General features: G+C 32.9%; 1 protein-coding gene across 1 annotated transcript in view; it reads right to left on the reverse strand.

The window, feature by feature from the left end:
• SCN1A (sodium voltage-gated channel alpha subunit 1) overlaps window positions 1–27,196 on the reverse strand; it is a 126,559-nt gene that overhangs the window by 65,155 nt on the left and 34,208 nt on the right. Inside the window, exon 2 of the mRNA XM_039855415.1 lies at window positions 2,553–2,865. Within this exon, the coding sequence (XP_039711349.1) occupies window positions 2,553–2,816 (264 nt within the window). The 5' untranslated portion in view covers window positions 2,817–2,865. The remainder of the gene's footprint in view (window positions 1–2,552; window positions 2,866–27,196) is intronic.

Genomic DNA, 27,196 nt, shown 5'->3' on the forward strand with positions numbered 1-27,196 from the left:
ATCACTCTGCCAATCTCAGATACCTAAGTCACTAAAATAAAATTAGTCATCCTATATTGAAAGAAATATTCATTATTTTAAAAGGGTTATTATTTTGCTAAGCATTCCAACTTTAATCAGAAGAAACTAATTCAGAATTTAAGACTACTTCTCAATACTGCAATAATCCAATCATGAACGAAAATTTAAGACTAAAAAACAGTGTATAGACAACTAGAGAAAGTTTTAAAACATGAAAATGCAGCAGGAGGAAATTTCAAACACACAGCTCAATCAGGTGTCCTAAGTATTTCATATTAGTTTTTAAGGACTTCAGTCCTGCAAAAAGTTTTATTTCCATTGTGGTTGAATGACTCACATTTGAAGACTTGCTTGATGTCAGCTCAATGTGAAAGCAATGAATGTGCCTTACCTTGGAGAAAATTCCTTTTGATAACAGTATTTTTCTTATCAGGTTGTTCTACTCGCACATTGTGATTTGTTCCAAAATGTCAAAGTGTTTTTCCTTCCTCACACAATGTGCATTTGAAGATAAGGATAGAAGATGTTAATGGCAAGTTTGAATGTGAATCTAACAAAATTCATAAAGGTTACATTAGCACAAGAATCTGGCTGACTAGTCATTCCATCAGAGTTGGTCTTTCAAGCTGAGTTTTAAGGTCTTTCTTTTAACTATTTGAAAAGGTTTGTGTAATTTTGTTTTCCAGGTGCCTTTGTATTCTTTGTTATATATCACTAATTAGAAACCAATCATGGACTGTTTTGTTTTGGGGGCATCCTCTCAAGATAACAACTTTCATCAGTCTGAAAACTCTTTAAAGGAAAAAGATTGATTAGGTGATCCGGTTTTCACATGAAGAATCACTGGCCTTGTCAATATGCATTAGCTCCGTCTTTTTGAAAGCATCATTTATTGTTTTACAAATCAGGACACAGCATATGAGCTGGGATGTTAGATTTCAGCCCTCTTTGATAAAAGGGTAGACTCTGGGTGTCTTTAATAATTTTTAGAAGGAGATTACTTGTGGAGAGGGAGGGGATGGGTGTCTGAGTATAAAAAAAGCCTGTTGGGGGTCAAGCCCCCAACCCAGTCTTTGAATAGGCTGGTATGTCCAATATCTATCAATAAACTAACCTAATCTATGGGGTGAATGGGTTTCTCTCTAGAACACACCAGAGTCATTACTTCAATAATGAAGTAATTTTAAAGAAGTCAAAATGTTTAAATAACTAGATTGCATTTTTATTTTCCTAAAACAAATAAACCCCTCATAGTTTCCTTAATTTGGGCTTTAGCTTTACAGATAGCATATTAAATTATATTCCAAAGTACTGATTTAATGATAAAGTACTAATCTTTAACCTACTAAGATTTAGCAATATTATATTAAAAAGCAAAGTTAAATAAAAGGAAAAGATATCTTTGGAAAATGATTATCTCTTCCTTTACTATAAAATGGGCAAACCAATTCTTAAAAAAGGAAAGTGCCTTTACATTTAAACTGGCTATATCCTGAAAGTTAAAAGAAAAAAAAAGTTAACAGTGCTGGTCATCCTTTTGTGTAGTTTTTATCTCTGAAATTATAGTAATGAGAAGTGATGTACAAAACTATCTTAAATCTACATATGAAAATTGCTGAACTTATGTATTCAACATGGACCAACTTCATGTCAAGAACTGTTACAGCAACAAAAGAGAGTCTAGGATATTTTAAGGCCCACGTCCAACTAAAAACTTTCATCTGCTTAATTACAATCTTTGTGCTCTATGCTTCCACCAAGAGTTCACAAACGTATCAGATGAAAAAGATAATAAAATGTTGCAAATTAACTAATCATAAATTCAACCTAAAATTAATACAATAATCTTTTTTGATTTTATCTTTTTCTGTAGGGTTTTCTTCTTGATTTGGTGAAATCGTGGTCTTAATGAAAGATGGAGTGCACAATTTCAGGCATGGATACAGAAAATGCAGGCATTCAAATATCATTTATAGCTTCTTCAGAATACTATATTTTTGTTAATTCTTACCAATATAAATATATTTCTACCAAAAGATTGAATAATTTTTTAAAATTGTAGTTTATATAGAAATGTTCCAGAAATTAATAGATTTATTACATATAATGTGATATAGGGATCGAAAACAGTTGTCACATCAAATTTTGTTCCATGAGAAATTAACACTAATATTTTTGAAGTCCTTATAACTTGTGATAACTTCAGAATTTTCAAGTGCAGAAAACATATAACATTCTATAGTAAATACAATCTCTGGGGAGAAGTTTTTAATTCATTAAATTAGCTGCCTATAACTTATATTTGTTTTTAGGTATCTGTCATGGTGCATTTGGGACAGACAGCTCCATTTGTTATGATATAATCAATTTATGTCTCATGTATATGCATAAAACACATGCAAATATGTGTCATTTCTTAAACAGAAGGATACTTAAGACTCTGTGCTAATTCAGCCTGTGTTGGTGCTATAAAAGTCCAAGGTATGCAGTAGGCAATTAGCAGCAAAATATGCCTGATAAAAACCACTCACTTTTTTATTGATATAGTACGGGTCCAGGTCCTCCAGCGGCTCTGACACCATCTCTGGAGGGATGTCTCCATAAATAAAAGGAAGGTTCTTTCCAGCTTCCAAGTCACTATTTGGCTTTGGGCCATTTTCGTCATCATCTTTCTTGTCTGGTTTGGGATTCTTAGCCTTCTCTTCTGCAATGCGCCTTTCAATAGCCGCAAGAGATTCTCTGGTGAAGAAGTTGAAGCTGTCAGGTCCTGGTGGTACAAGCACTGTTTGCTCCATCTTGTCATCCTGCACATTTTAATTACCATTTACTCTGCATATGTAGGTCCTAAAAAAAAAAAAAATGCTGATTTTAAGGAGATTAAGAGAAGACTTAGTATTTGTAAACTCTTGTCATGACATATGACTAGAGAATTGAAATTTTTATTTCCAATTGAATTGAAATATAATTACTAAATATTAATTCTTTTTGTTGTAGGAACATTTAACACAAGATCTACCCTTTCAACAAAGATTTAAGTGTAAGACGGTACTGTTAACTATAAGCACAGAATTGTACAGCAAAGCTCTAGAACTTATTCATCTTGCATAACCGAAACTTTATACCCACTAAATAACAACTCCCCATTTTCCCCTCCCCCAGTCCCTGCCAACCACCATTATACTTTCTGCTTCCTTGAGTTTGGCTTAACAGACATGATTTTTATCTCAGGTTTTGTTAAGTATTCCATGTTTATTCATTCTTGTGCTTTGCTGATATAGGAACTGTGCCATAAGTTAAGAAAGTGGTTCAAGTCCAGCCTTAATTAAAGTACATTAGGCTAAATAGCAACACGTCCCTAATGGGCTGTTTACTCTGTGAGCCACCCAGAAGATGCGCTGTAGTCCCCTAGAGACAATGGTTAGCTCATCAACAAAATGAAGTGGAAAGGGAGCTGTCTCAGAGAGGATGTAAAATCCAACCCTCGAGTCCTGGCAAGTGGCTCCTGGCCAAAGTGGTCAGAACAGTTTGCTGCAGCCAGCCTTAATGACCAATCAGATTGTCACTGCTGTCCTGATTTGGTCTCCATCTATTCTGAGACTGAGGTAACCAGAACCATGTCTTACTCATGTCATCAGCCATGCTGGGGTCAGCTTACTTGAACACATAGAGAAACAGACAATCCAAGGTTGGACAAATGCCACTGAAATTACTAAGAGTGAGAGAAAGACTAGACTGGAAAGAAATTGCTAGATTGGTCTGCAGGTGGGAGATGATAGCTAAAGATGTGAGAGAGGATTCTCCAATTTTAGGAAACAATGACCAGAAGTAAGAGAGGGTGCCATGAGTTCAATAAGAACTGAAGAGTTTTTCTTCACTAAAGTAATAATAATATTCTTGCTGATTGTATCATCTTACAGTGCTAAACATATTATGAGAAACTGAGGCAAAACCCTCAACTACATATAGCAGAGTCAGATCTGATCTGATGCCAGAGGCCAAATCCAAAATATATTTTTTAAGGCATATTTAATATGAGCTCAAATTTCACAGATATTACTAAGCCAAAACTTTCCAGAGCCTAAACTACTGCTTGGCCACAAGATTTATTTGGATACTGCATTAACTCATTAAGGTCAGCGAGTTCTGATGCAATTAATTCCAGCTTTGGTGTATACGAATTGCAAACAAACAAAAAAGCAAACAAACACAAAAACTGCAGCCATAACTCTTTTGTGAGGAGTCCTATAGAGACTTAAATTTCACTGAAGTAGGTTCGCACTGCTGTGAGGTTTGTGACCCTATTTTTCAGTGGGTGATGAGAAGCAAAGGGGATTCAAATCTAAATTTGTACTCTCAGTCTATTGGGTTACTTAACAAACCTTTAAGAGGTTCTTACAACCTACCTGCAGTCAATGGACGATTGGAACGTTAATTACATCAGTAAATTTAAATCAATGAAAACTCTTCTTCTCCCATAAGGCATCAGGAAAAATACGGCATTCACTTTTTTGGAAATAAAAATTTAGGGATAACAAATACGATGCTTTTTCTCATGAGAGAAGTATTATGGCATAGATGTATGTATGTTTATTTTTAACTAATTAGTTTTTGACAGAAAATATGTGCAAATGATATGTCAAAACATTTAACAAAAAAGTACAGTGTAAATTCTCCCTTCCACGTTGTTCTCCAGCACGCAATTCCCAGAGGTAATTTTCCAGAGGTAACCACTGTTATCTGTCTCCATACATTTTTCTAGATATGTAATAGGTATATGTTAATCGCATGAGCGCATGTATACTTATTCTATTTAAAAACACATATGCACAGTATCTTACTGTACAAACTGTTCTGCACCCTGCATTTTTCACATAAAAATATGTATTAGAGTTCATTCCATGTCAGTTTTTATAGATTCAACTCTTTGGTTTTATTGGCTACATGGTTTTCCATTGTTTGTATTTCCATAATTTATTGAATCAATTCTCCAGTTATGGCTTTTCAGGTTGTTTCTATTTTTTTGCTCTTAAAAATAAAGCTGCAATTAACATGTTTTATACATATATTTTCACATATCTATAGATATATTTATGGTATTAATTTCTAAAGGTGCACTTGGCTGTGCAAAAAGTGAATCTTTAATTTTGATATAATGACATAATTAGTCAATGAAGCTTGCACCAACTGATTCTCTTGATAGCAATATAACACTGTGCCTATTCATCCATACCCTCACCACATAATGTGTTATCATATGGTCAACATTTCCAATCTGATTGGGGCAAAAATGAGGCAATATAGTTTCAATTTGTATTTTTAACTATGAGAAAAGTTGAACTTTTTTTCATGTTTAAGAGCTAATTTTCTTTTCTGTGACTACCTGTTTAAGTAAGAGCCCATGTTTTCATTTTCTATTCCTTTTTAAACTATAGTACCTTTTAGATATGACACAACCATTTAATTTTGCAATATGGGACCTTTTAAAAAAGGTATGTTTTTTGACTTTATGATGTTTTTATGCTATAGATTTAAAAGCATTAAACATTTTTAAATGTTAATGTGATGATCTAACTGTAACTCTTTTTGGCGTCTAGATTTAGTGTCATGCTCAGGAAAGCACCCATGTCCCCGGAGGATCCATGTATGGAGGGACATATCATCATACATCGTATTTTCTTGCATTTTTAATATTTTATGGCTTAATCTTATAAATTTAAATTTGTGATCTATTTGGAATTTGTTTTCTATATGAAGTAAGGTAGAGATCCATTTTTTATAGTTGTTCCAACATTAATTACTGAATGAATATCTTTTCTCCACCAATATACAATGCTACTGTCATAGTATGTTAAAAATATAAATATATATTTATTTATACAAATCCCAATGTCAGCAACAAACTTTAAAAAGTAATTCTGGATGTATTTTCATTAAAGTCAAGATAAAAACACTATTATTTAACAATTTTCTAGAAGTACAAATGAATCCAATTATATACAAGTAATTACATTTTTTAATATAAGGATGAAGGAAGTAAAATTATAATTATTTGCATAAAATAGGATTGGATGCCCAGAACACTCAATAGAAACATCTGAAAAAATTCCTATAAGCAGTAAGACAATTAAGGTGTCTGGGTTGAAAAGAACATAAAAACTTCAATAGATTTTTTTATAGAAATAAGACGTGTTTAGAAATAAAATGGAAGAAAACAGACTTTTCTCACTAAGATTAGAAACAAGGCAAGGATTGTCCCCCTCACAACTCCTTTTCAACATCATACCAAAGAACTAGCTAGTGAAATAAGAGAAAAAAAGAAACAAAAGGTATACATATTTAGAAGGAAAAAGAAACAGTGTCTTTATAGCTGATGACATAATTATCTCTGTAGAAAATCCAAAAGAATTAACAAAAACTCCTAGAACTAATGAACAATTATAGCAAGATTACAAGATATGATGTTAATATACAATCACTTCGTTCTACAGCAAAAATAAACATGGAATTTGAAATTAAAAACCGAAAACCATTTATGAAACAGAACAGAATAGAAAGCCCAGAAATAGACCCATATAAATATAGTCAACTGATCTTTGACAAAGGAGCAAAGGCAATAAAATGAAGTAAAGATAGTTTTTTCCAACAAATGGTGCTGGAACAACTGAACATCCAGACCCTATTCCCTTCACAAAACTAACTTAAAATGGTTCATAGACCTAAATATAAAATGTAAAACTATAAAACTCCTAGAAGATAAATTAGGATAAAATTTAGATGACCTTTGGTTTGGCAATGACTTTTAAAAAATTAATAAAAGCACAATCCATTAAAGAAATAATTGATAAGCTGGACTTAATTAAAATTAAAAACATCTGCTCTGTGAAAGACACTATCAAGAGAATGAAGAGACAAGCCACAGAAGATATTTGCAAAAGACAAAGCTGATAAAGAACTGTTATCTTAAATATACAAAGAACTCTGTATAATACTATAATGGTGGCTTCGGGTCACACAGTTGACCAAACCTATAGAAAGTTCACCATCAAGAGCGAACCCTAATGTAAATCACAGACTTTGGGTGATAACGATGGGTCATTGTAGGTTCATCAATTGTAACAAATGTACCACTCTGGTGTGTGCTGTTAATGGTGGACTGTGCTATTGTGGGGCCTGAATTCCTGTTCAATTTTACTGTGAACTTTGAAAAGTCACTTAAAGGGGGAAAATACAATTAATGAAATTTTCATTAGCAAAATGTGGGTTTTTTAAAGTTTCAAATAAACTGAAAAGTAAATATAAATGAATGGAAAGGCATGTTCTATTCTTGGATAGGAATATAATGTAATAAAGATATAAAATTTCTCTCAAATAATTAATAATTTAAATGCAATCTCCACAAAAAAAAACAAGAAAATTTTAGAACTATAAAAACTTATATGAAACTTTTTATGAAAAACTAAACCAACACACCAACCAGAAATTAAAATAATCTTTAGTTTTAAATTCTTCTTTAAGAGCTGTTTAAGCATTTAAAATTTCCAAATGATAATTTATTTATTTATGTTTAGTTTTATTGCATTATAATCCAGTAATGCAGTTTGTACCATTTATATTTCTTGGAATTTATTGATATTTACCTTTTGACCTAATTGAGGTTGTTTTTTAAATGACTTTCCCAAGAACACAGAAAAGAAGCTCATTCTTCGTTTTAAAGCTGTAGAGTTCAGTGTATTTCAATTCAATTTACTTTTTTTCTTATCTTATTCAGACCTTATATACTGCACCTACTTTCGTTCTACTTGATCTATTATGAGTTGAGATAGGTGAATTTAAGTCTATTTTTAATGTATTTCTATTTAATTTTATAGTTCCTGTAATTTTAGTTACATGAATTTTACTGTTATGTTATTTGGAGTACAGATATTGCTTATGATCAGATTTTTGGCATGAACCAAACACTTTACTACCTTAAATAGTCCTTGTCTCACTTTAATTTCTTTCTCTCTGAAGACAAATTTGTCTGATATCATAAAATGCCTCCTCCTTTTTTTTCGTTTGCATTTGTCTGGTATGTTTTTGTCCATCCATCTGGTTTTATCCTTCCTATTTCACTGATTAACTATTTTCATTAATATGTATATGTTCAGATTTTGTATTTAGGTATATTTTAAATATATATGACCGTTGTGGCCAATCTGTGCCTTCTACAGGGTGCCATATTGGAGATCACTGTCCATAAAGTTGTGTGGATGGAACAGAAACAGTTTACTAAAAGCCTTCCTATTCTCCAGAAATAGTCCATTTGAAAAAAGCCCTCTAGGCAAATATTCCTGATCACTGGCTATCAATGTCAACTGGAAAAGTAAAGAACCAGGAAGATAAAAGAATTTTACACTGACAAATATGATCACTTCCAATATATTATGTAAAATTATAAATTAATTCAGACACTAGAATTACATTTATATGTGAACAATTTAACCCATATTATAATGACATCATATTGAGGTTAATAAAAGTGTTTCTTCAACTCTAAGTAGATTTTATATTCAAATAATATTAAAAATAAATCATGTTACATTAATTAGAAGAATAAAATCATTTTGAAAATAATAACCTATCATATAAGTTTACTTATGGAATATCTAAAAACCATCAAAAAATTTAATGTTAATATTTTTCCAGTAATATAAAAAAATTCTAAATTATACTTGGAATCTGTTATACTTTGATAAAAAATATAGAAATGAATCATGAGCTTTCCATTTACATTTGAAAGTGAACTTTATTCTTTAATGTAAAAATTTATAACTGTATACTTTAAATGGTCCTAATTTATGAATCTATAACTCACTATATATGGAAGGGAGGAACTTCACAGAATCTGTGGTTTTGGCTCACACCTTTCTCTTTATATGGTGACAAACGTTTAAATATGTCTTTGGGTTGACAGAGAAGTGCTCACTTCTTTCAAAAGAGATAAGACAACTTTCTTGGTGAGAAACGATTTCAAAGAGATGATATATGTTGAATGTGGATATGTATTTAGACAAAATACAAAGAGAAGAGAAGACAAAAGGAGAGAGAGAGAGAGAGAGAGAGAGAGAGAGAGAGAGAGAGAGAGAGAGAGAGAAACTAAATAACCATAGCTAGAAACAAAAAATAACAGGAAATATATGTTAACAGACAACAAATCTGAAAGAATAAATTTTTAAAATTGTTGAGAATAAGTAGTATAGTGGGCAATAGAAAAATAGAAGGAAGATTTTTTTTTTAGGAAGACAAGCAAAACAAAAGTAGAAGCCAATTAGATAAAAACTCCTAAAGAAGACAAGAAAAACAATACAAAAGAAAATGAGTAGAAGCCAGAGGCTGGGGGATAAAAAGGCAAAGTAGAATTTGTGAGTGGAAAGAAATAGTAAAGTAATAGCAATATTATGACTAATATTAATTAATGTGGATGAAAGAAGAATAAGAAGGGGACATTTACTAGAAAGTACAAATAACAAATGAAGGAAAAATACATTCTGGTGTTATCAAACTGACATAAAAAGGAAGAGCTAAATCAGTAGCATTCGAATTACAATGTATACATTCTTGGGGGGGCATTGTAAGATCGAAAGTTAATATCGATAATATTCTGCATCACTTCTAAGACTTTTCCTAATTCATGACATATATTATTATAAGAAATGTTCTACTACTGGATGAGGTTTTTGATTCTGGACATTTTATACCTCTCTTTCTCATACAAGGTTACACATGTATTACATGTCGGACTATACTAAGCATTTATCACAGTCAAAAAACTCTTGCACCAAGGTGGCTCAAACTGCTGAGCAATATAGTCGTGGTTACCTTCGTAGTGCAGATGAAGGTTTGTTTAGAGTAAGCTTCACTCATGTGGTCTCATAGTTCAGACAGCTTTGGGCACCTGAATTTTTCCACACAAACAGAAATATCTACAATAGCTTAGAATGAAGCATTTCATTTTCATTGTGACATTTTACACAAAAGTCTTAGATAACATTATAAATGCTTTTTACTTAAATAAATTTGGCCTCTTACAAGTTAATTACTATGCAACGTCTTTTGGGGAGCACCTCTGTCCATGACTACTTGGACCTGGGTGGGTATATCTGCTTAACTCTAGAGTTTGGTTAGCAGGGGTTTCACATGAAGCTGCGTTCTCCAAACAAAGGTCTATGAGGTTATAAGATGATATTTTGTAACTTATTTGTCTTAGTCCTCTATTTAATTTTTCTGTTTGTTCAGAATCTTGGTGAGAAAGAGGGGGACTGTTCAAATGTTCCTCCTCAGAGACTCCCAATATCCATGACTTTGCATTCTGATGCCATTGTAGATTTGGGTGAGGGATAACATAATTTGGAGGAACCCAAAACAAATCTGGTAAATAAAGTATTTTGGTAGAAATGGAGACTATATTTAAAAATTTGAAAAACAAGACACCAAAGGGGAAAAAGGTGATGATCGTAGTATTTAAATTTAGATATTGTATTATGCAGGCTTGAAACCCGATGAAATATATTTCCACACTCAAAGTTACTTCTATAACTTTTTTATGTTTTGCTAAATCTGGTTGTTTCTAGTTATTTATTTAGTAAATTACTTTACATAATTCATTTGCCCCAATTAATCTCCCCAAAGGTTTCCTAACAGCAAGTTATAACATAATTTTATACAACATTTACGTATCTCGACCATCTAATACCCTATAATTTGAAGTGGGGAAAATTCATAGACCTGCAATTTGCCTTTAAAATTGTTTGATTTTCACACTGAGGAGAAAACAAACAGACTCCTGCCAAAATGACTGCCAGTTCCTTGTAGAGTCTACTACTATTCTGGGGACATAAACCATCTGGGCATGGCAATTTGTGGAGAACTGTTTCAGTTGATTTTGTGATGTTTCTGCCACCCACTTCACGAAAGAATGTTACTGCCAATAATAATAAAAATAACTAGATAAAATGTTATTCTTACAGTTGTGATCTCACATAACTTTTTTTTAACACCCAAGAAAGAAATTGCATAGAATTTTACAAGCCTAGGAAATATTGTTTTATAAATTTCTTTTCTAGAAATTTGGTTTCATATGTTTATGATAAATGTCTTTATTTTATTTGTTTTTAATAATAACCTATTTTTAGTATTATAATTAGGATTAACTAAACAACATATTTCATACATGTGTTTGAAACATTTACATTCTTTAAAAACCTTATTATCTACCCTTAAATTTTTCTGCTACATGCAGATTAAATTTAAAATAAGGTCACATATCTAACATATTTTTACATCTACATTTGTGTATTTCAAGAGTATTTTTCAGTTCATCATAATAATAAACTACAAACTGCAAAATTTACTCAATCCACCACTGCCTTTGCCAATCCAACATCGGTAAGCTATTTTGTTCAAATTGACTATGTAATTACTCTCTTTAATAGATAGTCTATATTTACTTCACATACTAATGAAAAATTAACACAAAGAGTGTGAAAAAAAGTGCTATAAGGTAAACTAAAATAAAACACTGCATTCTAGGCATGTTTGGAATCAAGAAATACATAACACATCACTTTTTTATTAATAAAGTTATATAATTTGGGGCATACTTTTTGCCTCACTGTATAATTATTGGATTAAATACTTAGAAAAACAAAATAGAACGTAATCTTCCAATCACATTAGTTGGCGTTAACTTTGAATATAATCCTAGTATGAAAGTATATTTGAGGTAGTATCTGATGAATTTTAAAAAATATGTAGACTCTCTCAAATCAGTTCCCATAATGTGCTTGACCATACATATGCTATTGTAGCCCACATGCTTGTATTTCTGCTCTACACAGAACTTTCCTACTCAAATTTAGCTCTAATAGGTATTACTTTGTCTTTAATCCTATTTTTCTTTGCCCTATGGTAAATTGTATTTGGCAAAATAATTCATTGGGTCCAGTCTCATAGGAAATTGCTATTTTCAGACTATGCCTTTAGCTATACCATCAGTTTGTTTCCTGAACTCTGGAAACCACACAACTTCCTCTCAATACAAGACATATCTTGTCCTTAATGTATATCTGAGTATGAAGATGCTTTGGGATTATGAAGTACTGAGATGTATATGTCCTACATTTTGACTGAGAGCCTTAGCTATTAGAAAACATTATGTGGTGGCACAGTTTATTAAAATATAAATTTGCATGTACTCTGCTTATATTTTTCTTTTTCTCTATCAGTTTAAGCAAATTAAATTGTAAGGTTTTAGTACAACAGTAAATAAAAGATGCTTAAAGTCCATGCTTTCTTCTCTTGCTCTTGGTAAAATCTTAAATGCATTAGTCCCAGAGCAGAGGAGACAGGGGAGAGTGTTGCATGGTGCATAATGAGGTATGTAGATGGAGGAGGGGATGGTGGTGCTCTAGGTAAGTGATAAACTCTCAGAGGGGAAGGTGGGAGGCTAGACCCTTAACAGGTAGATTATTAATCTTGCCAAAAACTCCTATACATAAGCATGGCACAGAGCAGCAGGTCTTAAGGACTTGAAGGGGTGAAATAAACACCTCAGAGGTGTTCAGTTATGATATACACTCAATCATTTGCTCTTTCTTAGGGAATGATACATCTCCCCCAGCTGCCATGTGACTTGCCTCCTGGTATATAGGGTTCCTGAAATGCACTTCCTTGTTTCATTGTCATTTGACCACGTGAATTCCTTTGGCCAATGGAATGTGATAGGACACCATAGTCTTCAATTAAACAGAAGTTTTCAAGGCAATGTTGTGGTTCTGCCCAGTCTCGTGTTCTTTTCCCCTCTGACCTGAAATGGCATGTCTCAGAGAAAGGTTACTCCCTCAGTTTGAGACCTGGAGCTGGAAGACATTTGGAACAGAGCCACCAGAGCCAAATGACAGCCATTAACATGTCTATAAATCACTGAGAATTCAAGGTTGTTTAACACAGCAAAGCTAATTAATCTGGCAGGGAAAGCATCTAATCAATGACCAGAGAAGTAAACTGATTAAACAAATAATAAGAAAACATAGTACCTCTTAAACATTTTTTGACTTAGATTCGGACAAAGGCTCTGCCTGTAGTCTATCATGAAGAACATAAGTATCATTAGGATTTTTTTTCTCTTAGAGAAAAGATAGTTATAAAAAGTAGGATGGTAGATAGCCCACATGATAAACCTTGTAAAATTCAGGATCTCTTGTTGATAATCACAGTGAAAATAATGTAAGGGAATTTCTTTGAACAGCTGTGATTAGTTTGTATCGAGAACATAGTAGTCAACCTTAATTATATACAAGTTATTTAAGTCAAATTCTTTAGTAAAGACCTCCTCCATGTTAAAAAATTATCTTACTTTGGTAGGAGAGGAGTCTGCTCATAGATATTTAGAGAGTATATAGGAAGGAAACAGAGAGTATAAGTCTAACTATTCATAACCGTGTCTCTGTGTTTGAAGATTTTAAGAATCCAATTGTGAGGTGTTAGGCCCTAAAAGCCAAATGTGGGCTTCCTAAGCCTGTTTCATTGGGAATGAGGGAGGCATTGCACAAATTTGGGGTGTATTTGGCAGGTTTCGAACAAACTGGATTACTTGGAGAACAGAATGTTTCACTTCCAGTCCTGCTCATCTGCTCACCCTTCCCTTTTTCGTTGCTCATCTTTTTTCTCCCAACTCTCCTTGATTATTCTCCATTTCCTTCTTTTTCCTCAGCCACAATTTCACTTTGTTGCTCATCTTCCCCACATTCCCCACCCTCCTTCCCACCTTGTCTGTAGAAATGTAAAAAGTCTACTCAAAATTTTTTTGAATATCAGTCTAAAAATAATATAATGCCAGCCACTCGAGATGGCAGAGTAAGTAAGTGCTGTGTTTGCCTTTTTCATGACCACGTCAAAATTATAACTAAACTACAAAACAACCATCATTGAGAATCACCTGAAATCTAGCTCAACAGAAGTCCTATGACTAAGGCATAAAGAAGAAGCCACCTTAAGACTGGTAGGACGGGCAGAGACCAGAATGGACTGGTCCCACACTCAATTAAAAATTGAGAGAGCTATCTCAGCTACAGAGATATCAATCCATATATGAGAGATACACCTGGAACACACGGCTCAGGTGACTAGGGAGACTGCACCACTGGGCCCCACAGGACATCAACTACATAAGGCCACTCTACTAGACTGGGAGATGTAGTAGCTCTACTAAAGACATAGAAAGCAAGCAAAATGAGGAGACAAAGAAATACAAAAGAACAGAACAAAATTCCAGAAAAAGGACTAAACAAAATAGAGACAAGCAATCGACCAGATGCAGAGTTTAAAACACTGGTTATAACCTGAGTGAGAACTTCGACAAAGATGTAGAAAACATAAAAATGGTGATAGAAACATTTAAAAGAACCAGTCAGAAATGAAGAATACATTAGAGGAAATCAACAGTAGATAAGATAAAACAGAGGACTGAATCAGTGATTTGGAATATAAGGTAGCAGAAAACACCCAATCAGAATAGCAAGAAGAAAAATGAAGATAGGTTAAGGGGCATTTGGGACAACTTCAAGCATAACAACATTGACATCACGGGGATACCGGAATGAGAAGAGAGATCAAGGAATTGAAAACCTATTTGAAGAAATAATGACTGAAAATGTCTTTAACCTGGCAAAGGAAATAGACATAGAAACCCAGGAAGCAGAAAGAATAACAAACAAGATGAACCCAAACAGGTCAACACCAAGAAACACCATAAGTTAAAATGCCAAAGGTAAAGACAAAGAGAAGACCTTAAAAATAGCAAGAGAAAATCAGTTAGTTATGTACAAGGTAAATCCCACAAGACTGTCAGCTGGTTTCTCAACAGAAACTTTACAGGCTAGAAGGGATTGGCAGGAAATATTCAAAGTGATGAAAAGTAAGGATCTACAACCAAGATTCTCTGCCTAGCAAAGCTATCATTTAGAATTGAAGGGTAGATATAGAGCCTGCCAGACAAGAAAAAGCTAAAAGAGTTCATCACCACCATCCAATCACTATGTCCAATCACTATGTTGTACACCTAAAACTAATATAATATTGTATTATAAGAAATGTTAAAGGGACTGCCATAAGAAGAAAAAAGATAAAAATATGAATAAAATGGCAATAACTACATAGCTATCAACAAGTACTTTATAAATGAACTAAATGTTCCAGTCGAAAGACATAGGGAGGCTGAATGGATAAGAAAAGAAGACCCTTACATATGCTGCCTACAATAGACTCACTTCAGATTGAAAAAACACATACGGACTGAAAGTAAAGGGATGGAAGTAGGTATTTTATAAAAATGGAAGCAAAGGAAAAGCTGGGGTAGCAATACTTATATCAGACAAAACAGACTTTAAAACAAAGGCTACAAAAAGAGACAGATATTTCTGGGTATTTATTAGAAGCAACTGAAAACACTAATTCGAAAAGATATGCATTCGTGTGTTCATTGCAGTATCATTTACAATAGGTAAGATATGGAAACAACCTAAATGTTCATCAGTAAGAGAATGGATAAAGAAGTGGTACATATATACAATGGAAAATTACTCAGTCATAAAAAAGAATGGAATTTTGCCATCTGCAACCACATGGATGGACCTAGAGGGTATTACGCTAAGTGAAATCAGTCCGAGAAAGACAAATGTCATATGATTTCATTTACATGTGGAATCTTAAAAAGAAATGAACAAACACAACAGAAATTCATAGATACACAGAACATTTTGATGGCTGCCAGTCAGGATGCGGAATTGGTGAAAAAGAAGGGATTTGAGGTACAAATTGGTAGTTACAAAATAGTCATGGCATATAAAGTATAACATAGGGAATAAAGTCAATAATGTTGTAATAACTAAGTATGGTATCAGATGGGTACTAGATTTATCAAGATGATCACCTCGTAAGTTATATAAATGTCCAATCACTATGTTGTACACCTAAAACTAATATAATATTGTATGTCAACGGTAACTATAAAATAAGTTATTTCAAAAATCATGGCAAGTTCAGCTGGGTAGTTATCTCTATTCCCCGTGGTGATGGCTGGGATAAAAAAAATTAAAAAAAATAAAAATAATGATTTAATATAAACCCCACAGAGATACAGACAGAATGAATGCTATTACTCTTGCTGTGCTCTCTCAGGCAACACAAACCATTTGTGCCAATGGTGCTGGCGAAGGTGGGAGTTGTGTGGCTATAAGTAGCAGCTAAGGGAAATAGTGCTAGTAGAGTCAGCATTTTCCCTTTTATTGCTATGAGAGTAATGGGAGAAAAAAAAAATCAGGCTTACTTGGTACAATTCTCACCTAAGAAAAAAGAAGCCAGCGGTAGCAGTTTAGCACAAGATGCTGGGAGAAAAAATTGTTACAATCCCTCCTTCCAAATACCTACCTCGATAAGAATTTCAGAGAAATAATGCAATCCATGTATAAACCCTTTCTAGACTCATGGCATGCATGATTAGACTTTGTTCCTAAGAAAAATATAGTACATCTCTTTGGTAGCATCTTTACTGAATGTCTAGGCATTAGTGTTCTTAAGAACTCATAGTTATTGAACAAGACAAACAAACAGAGATACATAGACATGGACTATAGACTAGAGGTTACCAGAGGGTAAGGGGTAGGGGGAAGAGGGGTGGTGGATGGGGTAAAGGGGGTCAAATATGTGGTGAGGGAAAGAAATCTAACTATGGTTGAACACACAGTGTAAATATATATATGCCTTACTGTGAAAGTGTACAGATGAAACATTGGATTTCGTTAACCAATGTCACCATAAAAAATTAATTAATTATAAATAAATAAATAAATTTGGGGGAAAAAAAGAACTCATAGTTATTTTTATGTTTTCTGACTTTCCCCTTTCACTCTTATGAATGTTGCCTGGACAACTCAGGTTGTGAAATGTTGTGGTACACTGGTCAGGGTTAAAGTGCCCCTCTAGCTATTATAGTTTTACCTAGACTGAGTGCCCACCGGCTGATAATTATCACACATTTGTACAGAGTGAGCCTGCCAGATGTCCAGTACTTCTGTCAAAGCAGAGCCTTAGTCAGGTCTATTCCTGTTTGGGTTGAAACACATGGTACGTGAAATTAAATTTGTTCACTCAAATAATCATTGAATGCATACCATGTACTGGGCATAGGCTGTGAAGGAAGTAAGTTGGGAAGTAGAAAAAAACAATATTGGGAATACTAGAATGTAAGCAAATTCCTTTTATAAGCTACTTTATGAAATAGACTTTTCGACTACTTGGACCTTGACTTGGAGAATTAGGTATTTCTGATCTTAATGGATTCACTTTTTTTAAGTCCTAGAGTGGAGGAAAATGGAAGTTGAACATGGAAGCATTGAAAACTGGACATCTTTCTAAAGCCCACGAGTCAAGTCCGTTGTGTGCGCGTATGTGTGTGCATGCATACGCAGTGAGCTGAGACACTGTTCTGAATTATCAGTAAACCATATTTTAATCATTGATCAATCATTCCACCATCTGTATTCACAGTCTCACATAAAATTATCAGACCACAGTGATTTTTCTCTAATCTAGATGCACATTTTAATGTTTATCTCATTTAAAGATATTTTTGGTACATCAAACTAAATGTTAATAAACATGTGAGGCAACAAAACAAAATTCAATGCATGTCTTACATTCTTTCCAGTTTTGTGGTGTCCATGTCGTTTCTCAGGTGTCAGTGGTGAATGACTGGAAATAGGTAGTTAAGACAAAAATGTTTTTGGGATCCATTTCTGTTCTTCCATCTTAATATATTTTCTAACATTTCTTGAGTGCTAAGAAACAGTTCCTTTTTGTTATCCTCAACAGCAGGTGGCAGCTGAAGTCATTCAATTACATGTTTTGTTAAATAAAACTTTATAAATAATTCAAAAACTATTATAGTATTCAACTAAAGCTTACAATCAAGTTATTTTTTTCTTCTGCTTGAATTCTCAAATATTTCTCACCTGCTATTCCATTCTCACCCCCAGTAAAGTCTCAAAGCCCTAGGGCAACGTTGTTTTTAAAATGTTATACAGTTAACCAGGAAGAGTGCTTGATTTGTTGTGACAATTGCTGCTCTTTTCTAGGAAGATCATCGGGCAGAGGATACAATGGTGTCCAAAGGCCAACTCTTTAGCTGGGGCGTGGCTGGCAGATTGGAGGTAGGGAGAGTCAGGGCCACCTGGAGCCATGGAGAATACGAGTACTACCATGCTGATTCAAGAAATCTGAACAATGTAGCCCCCCCCAAAAAATACATGACATCCAGTTAATTTGAACTTCAGATAAACAACAGATTTTGTTTTAAGCATAAGAATATCCCATATAATATTTGGGACATACTTACACTAAAAAAATACATTAGTTACCTGAAATTCAAATTTAACTGGGCATTCTGTATTTTTATTTGTTAATCTGGCCACTCTAAATCTGAAGAAAGGCTTCTCTGCTAAAAGTTTTTTCACGTTGCCTAAAATTAAATTAACTAATATTTTCAGTACCGTTAACAAGCATTCCTTTTCAAAAGACAATTACCTCTGGGAAGTATATGGGTCGTTCATACATCAGTGTTAATTTAAAGAGCCCACTTATTTCTCAATGTCTATTTCTCAGTATCATAGTAGGGCAAATAAGTCAGACTGAGGGTCTCTGATTTCTTTTTCTGGTGGGAAGAGGTAGAGGGCGGGTCATTTCAATGGAAGGATACTTGTGGACAACTATTTTTAGTGGAGATTTTCTGACAAAATTATCAAATGCCAAGGGGTAACTATAAAAGGATGGAATGAGGGTAAAGTGTAGTGCCAGAGAAAATTCACTTTTTCTAGAATTTTTCTTGAAGACAAGCTGAGCTAATGAAGAGAATCAGTGGTCGAATTTATTTTTCAAAAATAGATAATGGTAAATATTAAAATTAGTGGCAAGCAGGTTTTCACAAATGGTGGAGATAACACAATAAACTAGTGAAACTATTTAACTTCATATTTTAATTTTTGAAGATAATCATTTCCTTCATGAAATAGGTAGTTATAGTTACTTGAGTAAATAAAGAATTGTTTTGCATTTAATTTAGAGGAAGAATACCATGTATAAAGGGTCAAATGTGTACAGTGTATCTGTATTTGTTTGTGTATCCTGTGACTGGGTCATACAGACCCTAGAAGGGGTTGTTTTTCCAGGTAGTGAGATAGATTGTCACTGTACCTATACATGCATTGTCCAGATGAATGCCTGTGGTTAGGAATTCAGTCTGTTACCATAAAACAGACCAAACCCCTATCTTTGACTTCCTTGGCCCCGTGTCTGAAGGATTAAGGGAACAATATATGAAAAAAAAACCCATTTACTTGATGTAACAACTTTGCTGATAATGATGTTTCCTATGAACTTCAATGTATAACTAAAGCAGTATTCTCAGATAAAATCCAGAAGGTTTTTTCATCATTTAAAGCTCTGCCTCTGTGTTATCTGGAAGGTACACTGAACCTGTTAAAACTCAATCAACCCACCTCCAAAGTCAAATATGCAGTTTTGATTTCCTAGTTCTATTTCAAAGCACTGAACATAGTTCCTGGCCCAACAGAAACAGTAAGTCTTTGTTGAAAGGATGAATGATAGATAGATGGATAGACAGAGCTATTTAGGAATGTATGTGTTAAGGTTGCTCGACTCTTAAGCTACCTATTGATTAGTTACAAAACTTTGCTAAAGTTACTAAAGCCTCTGTTCATTTTTTGAGGGCATATCTAGGGGAAAGGAAAAATGAAATAGCGGGACAAATCCAGTTAACTAATTTAATTATAGCCTCAATATGTGTAAATAATGTTTATATTAATAACATTGGCTTCTTTTTCTCTTTTAACAGAAATTTCAAAAAGAAGATTTTGAAAACCCACTTCTTGGCATAGATAATATGTTTCCTCACATGCTATATGGTCAAGTTTCTTTTATTAAAAGACTATCCATGTGACATTATCCCCTAAAGTTTGGGTAGTAAATCAATGACTTTTCTCCTTGTTGATTTTATCATTTCACTATTGACTCAGTAGTTCAAATCACAAGGAAAGAAAGACAAGATAATTTCAGGTGATTATGGATGAAATTAATAATCTATTATAATAAAAACTCTAAAGACTTCCTAGACACCACAGTCCGCGGCTTACACAGGTGGTCCTCAAACAACACAAAACTGCGTGGATTCATCTATACATGGATTTTTTTTTTAAATAAGTACTGTAAATGTATTTTCCTTATGATTTTCTTAACACTTTCTTTTATCTAGTTTTCTCTATGGTAAGAATGCAGTATATAATACATATGACATACAAAATATGTTAATCCACTGTTTATCAATAAGGTTCCCTGTCAATAGTAGGATATTAGTAGTTAAATTTTGAGGGAGTCAAAAGTGATATGCATATTTTTGACCAACTGGGGGTCTGGCAACCCTAACCTCATGTTATTCAAGGGTCAATTGTATTATCATTACCACTCACTGGGCACAAGACAGATATTTTCTTATAAAATATATGTTATACATTTACCATAGTTACACATCCCTTTTACTTCCCATAACACCCCAAAGAGAAATATGTACTTAATAGGAGTTCTAAATATTTTGGTTAATTGCACAATTGCTAATTAAAATTCTTTTAAGAAAAATCCCCCCCATATTCTAAATTCCAAAATCAAATGATTTATATTATCTATTGGTTTATTCATATTGCTATCTGTTAGTCCTAACCAAATAATCTGTTTAAAACTTCATTTTCCTAAAATCTGTATTTAAAATAACACAACTTACCAAAATTAATTCAAACTACAATTATTGTACCACAACTGCATGAAACAGAGGTCATGAGATAATGAACTAACCTGCATTATATTTTTATTTTTTGCCCCCTCTTGAACTTTTATAGGAAAGAGAACTAAAAAGCTGACTGATGAGAAAAGTTACACAATGCAGAGCTTTGCAGCTTCGCGCTAATGCAGTATAGAGATGCTTGCAAGGAGGCTGGAAATAAAGCCATTTCTTTCTGGAGCAGCATTGCTTGCTCAGCTGAGACAAAAAAAGAGCAAAAAAAGAGATTTCCCTTTCCTTCTCTTCCCTTTTTATTCTTTTCTTTTAGAGAACTCACATAACCAATCTAACATTAATTGCTTTTAATAGTGGTTACCAGAAAAGGTATTTATTTGCCCTATAAAAATTTTTAGCAATTTTAGAAACATAGCCCTTTTAATTTTTATATATCTAGTAACCAAAGAAGAGGATCTTTACAAGAGGGACTTTGGTGTTACTGATTTGAATAAGAAAAAGAGTGATAAGTGTATGCTTTGTTTACTTTGAGGTTCATTTTGAGTTTAGAAACAGGGTTATAAAAACACCAGGGATTAAATAGCACTAGGAGAGGATAGTAACTGAGCTGCAGAGAAGGGGCTGACTGGCCTGTTACATTGGCAGGCATTACTCAGCACTTTGGGAATTTTCATAAACTGATAAATCTTACTGACTGCCTAAGCATGTCAAGACCCTTTTTGCTGCCGCTCCATAGTTTGTTTTTCTGCCAAAGAGGCAGGGAGAAAAGACAACTTCAGCATTAAGGAAAAAAGTAAATTGTGCAAATATTCAATAAGGACTAAATCAACAAAATCTCTTGAATCCTATGTTCTACTCCAACTCCCTTAGAAATATACACATAATCATTCTATCTGACATATTGGAAAACCAAAATATGTTCCACAATGTATTGAGTAAATGTTTTTTGAATGAATGAATGAATGAATGAATGCATAATCAATGGCTTATCCTTGGCCATTTGCTCAGTGCAATTTGTTGTAAGACAGGCAATATCACTGCTCTCTCTTATTTCATTCTAACACACATGTTATCACCAAACTAAGACAACTAAAACATGTAGCCACAATAAAAAATATCAGTTTCATTCAGATAAAAATTTCCTTTTCTATGAAATACAAGAATATAACATAAAATTTTAATTAAGCGAAGAGTTTTTTAATTTGTGGAGAACTAAAATTATAAGGCATCTTATTTTTTGTTTAATAATAAACACTGAACTTGAGGATATGCATCACTGAATTCATAAAAATCATCTGGGGAGCTCTTTGAAAATACATAGTCTAAGGCCTCACCGTAAGATTTTGTTTCAGAGATCTGAAGTATAGCTCAAAATCTGTTTTCAAACCACCTGTCCAGATGATTAGGATGTAGGGCTTGTACTTGATCAATAGGCAAGTATTGAGAAACATCGGTATAGGAGAATGGACTAGGTAAGGCATCATTTACAAATATATTAAAAGCAAACTTTTGCTATCTAAGAAACTGAGTTAATTCATGCAGATTTTGGTTCGTTGATTAAAGATGAATTGATGCTTCAAGTAATTTAAATGTTGGAAGGGTTCATTTCTGATCTGGAGATTTGTTTTTTCAACTATTGAAAGTTTCATGGTGAGATCATGGGATTTAGAATGAGAATATCTTGGTTCAAATTTTGGTTCTAATCTTTAATAAAATCGTGACATTAAAGTAATTTCTTGCCTCCATTGGCTTCAACTACACCATTTATAAATGTAATTCTTATAATAACACACTTCAAGTGCAGCCCTCACTTCTTTTTGGAAATTATGCCCAATGTGTAACTCATGCTGAAAGATGAACCTAGACAATCATGTTTATACTCCCTGATGTTCCTATCCCTTTTCCACAACCATAGCCTGGAAAGTTAAATGAGGACCCTGATCACAGGGCAATGAATCCATAAGCTTAACTGAGCCAGTGAGATTCTCTTTCTGGAGAATGTTTAAATTGGAGTCAGACTGAGTGTGTCACAATGTTATAGGAACCTGAACTGAGTGATATAGAATTGAAGCTGGGAAAGTGATATCTGGCCACCAGCAAGCAAAAGACATCAGTCAAAATAGCAAAAGAGAGATAAGCAGAAACAAGAAATAAGCATGCAACTACTGAGAACAAGTGGTTATGTTGATTTGGTTCCTGACTTCTCTGTTCCATTTTAGGCTTTTTATGACTTAGCTGTGTTTTGGTCATTGAGATTTCCAATTATATTTTTTTAATAATAAATGACTCGTTTTGCTTACACTAGCTCAAATGTGTTTTTATTCCTTGGAAAAAAGTGTTCTCTGACAAAAATTTTAAAAATGGAAAAAGACTGCACATAAAGGTTTCTTAAATTTTAACTGCCTACCTTCCAGAGGAGAAAAATAATATGGTTCAAGAAAGTTAAGTATCACAGATAACAAGTGACTATCTCCAGTCATATAATATGTAGGGAGTTTAAAATTTGAATTTGGCTTACCGTTTCATAGTTCAATGCTCTTGTTTTAAACTAGAAATTTAGCAGTGCTGATATTAGAAACATTTATTGTCCCAACATGTTTTCTCTCTGAGAAAGTGAGCCATCCACTTTTTCATAGAAGTAGACTAAAAAAATCCTTCTAGGACAAATCTTCCTCAAAAAATTGTCTTTAACATAATTTCAAGCACTTGGACACATATCTAGTTGAGATGTCAAAGCTCTATGTTATAAAAGATGGATAAAAATTATTATCAGGAAAAAAAGAGGCAGCCATTATTACTACAGCATAAAAATTAAACAAAAAAAAGAATGACACTTGGAGACTGATTTTGAGGGAATGGTATGCTGATAGGTCTGTTAGAATGGGCTACCTGCAAATGGAAGCTCTGAACCATTTAATGAGTTGAGTGGTTGAAAGTGTTCTTTTAAATGATCAATTTAGATCTTGTAGAACATCTGCCAGAAAGAACAAGTTTTAGTGCAGTTGACGTTAAGTCGTGCCCAGAATATTAAATTGAGCCAAATTTATTTTCCACACAAAGTCACAGTTTTGTGTGTTATTATATAATCTTTTGGCAAAAATAAGGAATAACATTTAGAATGTGGCACTTCAAAATTCAAAGAATCTTGGTATAAAAATATCTACTGTTTTAGATATTTCAAAGTAGGGCCAGAAATGCAGAAAATAAGTTGGATATGATAAAAATACCAGAAATTTCTATTCAGTTGGCAGAGGTGTACAGTTGCTAGGCATATATGTAGTAGAATGGAATTCATGAAAAAATGATCACTAAATAGCAATAAGCCAATCAATCAATCACCAAGTAACAATTAAACTAAGTTTCATGCTAGAGTAACATGCTGTTACATGCTAGAGGATGTAGGGCCATCAGAGATTAGCAAAGTGCTCCCCTTTCATTACTTTCTTGTGTTGACAATGCATCTAACTGTGTAATCCACCATGTTTCCTTACCCTGTCCATTTAGTTGTTAGAAGCATGAAGCTAAATTCAACATCAAACAAAAATCGCCATCATACTTTAGCGTCTGGCAACATCTATTTTACTACTCTTTTTGGCTTTTTGGTCTTCATTTTTCTGATTTATATCGTATTTAATCTTGTAATTCAGATCAAATCGTTTTTAGAAGTAGAAAAAAATAAACCAGATAAAGCTTTCCTTTGCTACAGTTTATGCCCATTTCCAGTGACTTATCTTTCCACAAAGATAAAAGATCCAATCGAATACTCTCCTTGGGACAAACCTGCATACACTTAAAAGTAGTAACATATCTCCTTTAGTTTTCTCTTTACCAAATTGAAAATTTTTCAATCCAATATCGTGGATACTATATAATTTTTTGTATTGTTTATTTGCTCCTTTCCAATTTCTGCCCAACTTTACTGATCTGTTTAGACACTTTAATAGGAAAATGGTAATAAGAACAGCATAAAGATGATGCCTGACTTTTGCATACATCTCCTTTAGTACAAATTGCTGACAAGTTTTCTACTAATAGGATATCTTTTTTTTTAGCCTGTGTCTTTGTACAAATCAAAAATTTGACATTTTTTTAAAAAAAGTTTGAAACAATAAAATTCATCTTTACATGTAAAAATATTCTATGATCCTCCTATTCTTCCTGCAATTAATTAGAAACAACAAATATTTATTGCCTTTCTGTTAAACACAAGGGCCTTGTTGATTCCACAAACTTGTGACTAACTAGTGTTTCCACCTTCTTATTTGTATAATTTTTCTCGATTTAAAATATACTACACTTGGTCTGAAGTTTATACACTATAGTCTCTCTTGCCTAAATGAACCAATTTCTAAAATTTTCAAGGTTATTCTGTTTCCTATTCCTATACCCCCCAGAGCTATTAATATAATTTATTATATATCACTTAAACTTATATTCTCAATGTAGCCATTGAGGTCAGTAAAAAGTTACTAAAAAGTAATAGTCTCCATTGATTCTGATAGAGTATAATTAATATATTTCTCCAGGATATCAAAAAAAAAAATCATTGTTAACCATCTTGAATCACTTGAACATTACCCTAACAACAAAATAACATAGACCCAATATTTACAGGAAATCATGTTCAGAGTTATTCTAAAGGTTTCAAGAATCTATAATACCCATTCATATGGGGCTTTTATTCATATGGAACATATGGCTTACACACATGCATACCATAATCTCTTTTAAAACTATATATGGTAGTATTTAATAAAACACAATTCTTTCACAGAAGACTTTTTGATAGTCAGTGAGTATTGTAACCATCATCAGACACTGAAAGTTCAACTTCTTTCATGTGGTGGTCCTTCATAATTCCGATATAAAAGTTGGGAATCAATTATGAAAGATCACGTACAGATATGCAAAAACCTCACTGAAGCACAAATAAGTGACATCTATTATTTTTGTTTTGATCAACATGACTTTTTACTGACACAGAAGAATATTAGATTGGTCTGTCATAATTTCTCTTCACAACATAGTGTTTTTTTTTTATCTGTACAATTCTAGGTGACTATCAATTTTAATATATGTGTGATTTTTGTTTTGTTTTCTTGTTTTCTTAAAGATATTTCAAAATATTGAGTTAAGTGAAGGTTTTAAAGTTTTTTTAAATTTTTCTCAAAGGTAGACCTTCAAATCTACCCTTGCATGTAGTTTACCACTAGAACAAAACACTATGGTTTCACCATTACTGATAGAAATCTAAAAAATATTATATGCTTTTTCTGTGTCCCTACTTAATAGTTTACAAATATATGGTAATTATACTTTGCTTCTATTTTTAAGTTCTACTCTCCACTTCTTGCCTAGAAGGGAATGCCTGATTCTAGAATTCTCCATCTCCACTTTAACCTCTAGTCTCTATTAATTTGCTTTTACCAAATACTAGGGTTTGAAAGAGCTGTTTTTATAGGGGTCTAGTAAAAATTATATGCCAGGCCACCTATACTTCAATTTGAAGGAAGGGATAATGAAAAATATTTACATGTTCAAATTCTTGATTTTAGGTTGTGTTCTAGAGACTTGGAGAATTAGAACACTTATATCCATATAAATGAAGTTCACTGTAGAACTATTTGTGTGCCACCTGCATTGTTTGGATATAGTTTTCTTCTTAACTGAGTATATAACAATTCACAAAAAGAAATATATGTATCTGTATGTGTATATATACGTATGTGTGTGTGCACTGAGATTAATATTAAATTAATCTTTGAGCTACCAGTGTGAATGTGAGATTTGTAAGGCTTTTACTCATTAAAGTTACATGAAAGATAAATCTTATTTGACTCTCCTCACTTATAATTACGAGCCAATAAGTAAATTTATATGTTCGAAAATTAAAACTATTTGCCAACCAAATATCTTTTCCATTTCTATATTTTAGGATACTGACATTTTAAAAGTTTTATATTGGTGCATTACATAAATAACTACAAAAAGTACTATATAAATATCCAAAATGAGAATTACTACATGCCTAAACAGCAATTTGGCTGGCCAATGCTTAATTTAACATATCTCTTCAAAGGTAATAAAATACTGTCTGAGATTTAAAACAATGAAATAAATAAGAAATATTTGAGTTTTAAAAAGGACGACAAATGATGAAATAATCTTAGTGTAGTTATTTAAATGAATGCATTTTTAAAAAAAGAAGTAATCTTACTTTAAGACTGACGAGTTATATTATACTTGAGCATATCTTTGTTAATGTAAAGATGAAGTTTA

This window comes from Pteropus medius, unplaced genomic scaffold (genome assembly GCF_902729225.1).
Source record: "Pteropus medius unplaced genomic scaffold, Ma_sr-lr_union100, whole genome shotgun sequence".
NCBI lineage: Eukaryota > Metazoa > Chordata > Mammalia > Chiroptera > Pteropodidae > Pteropus > Pteropus medius.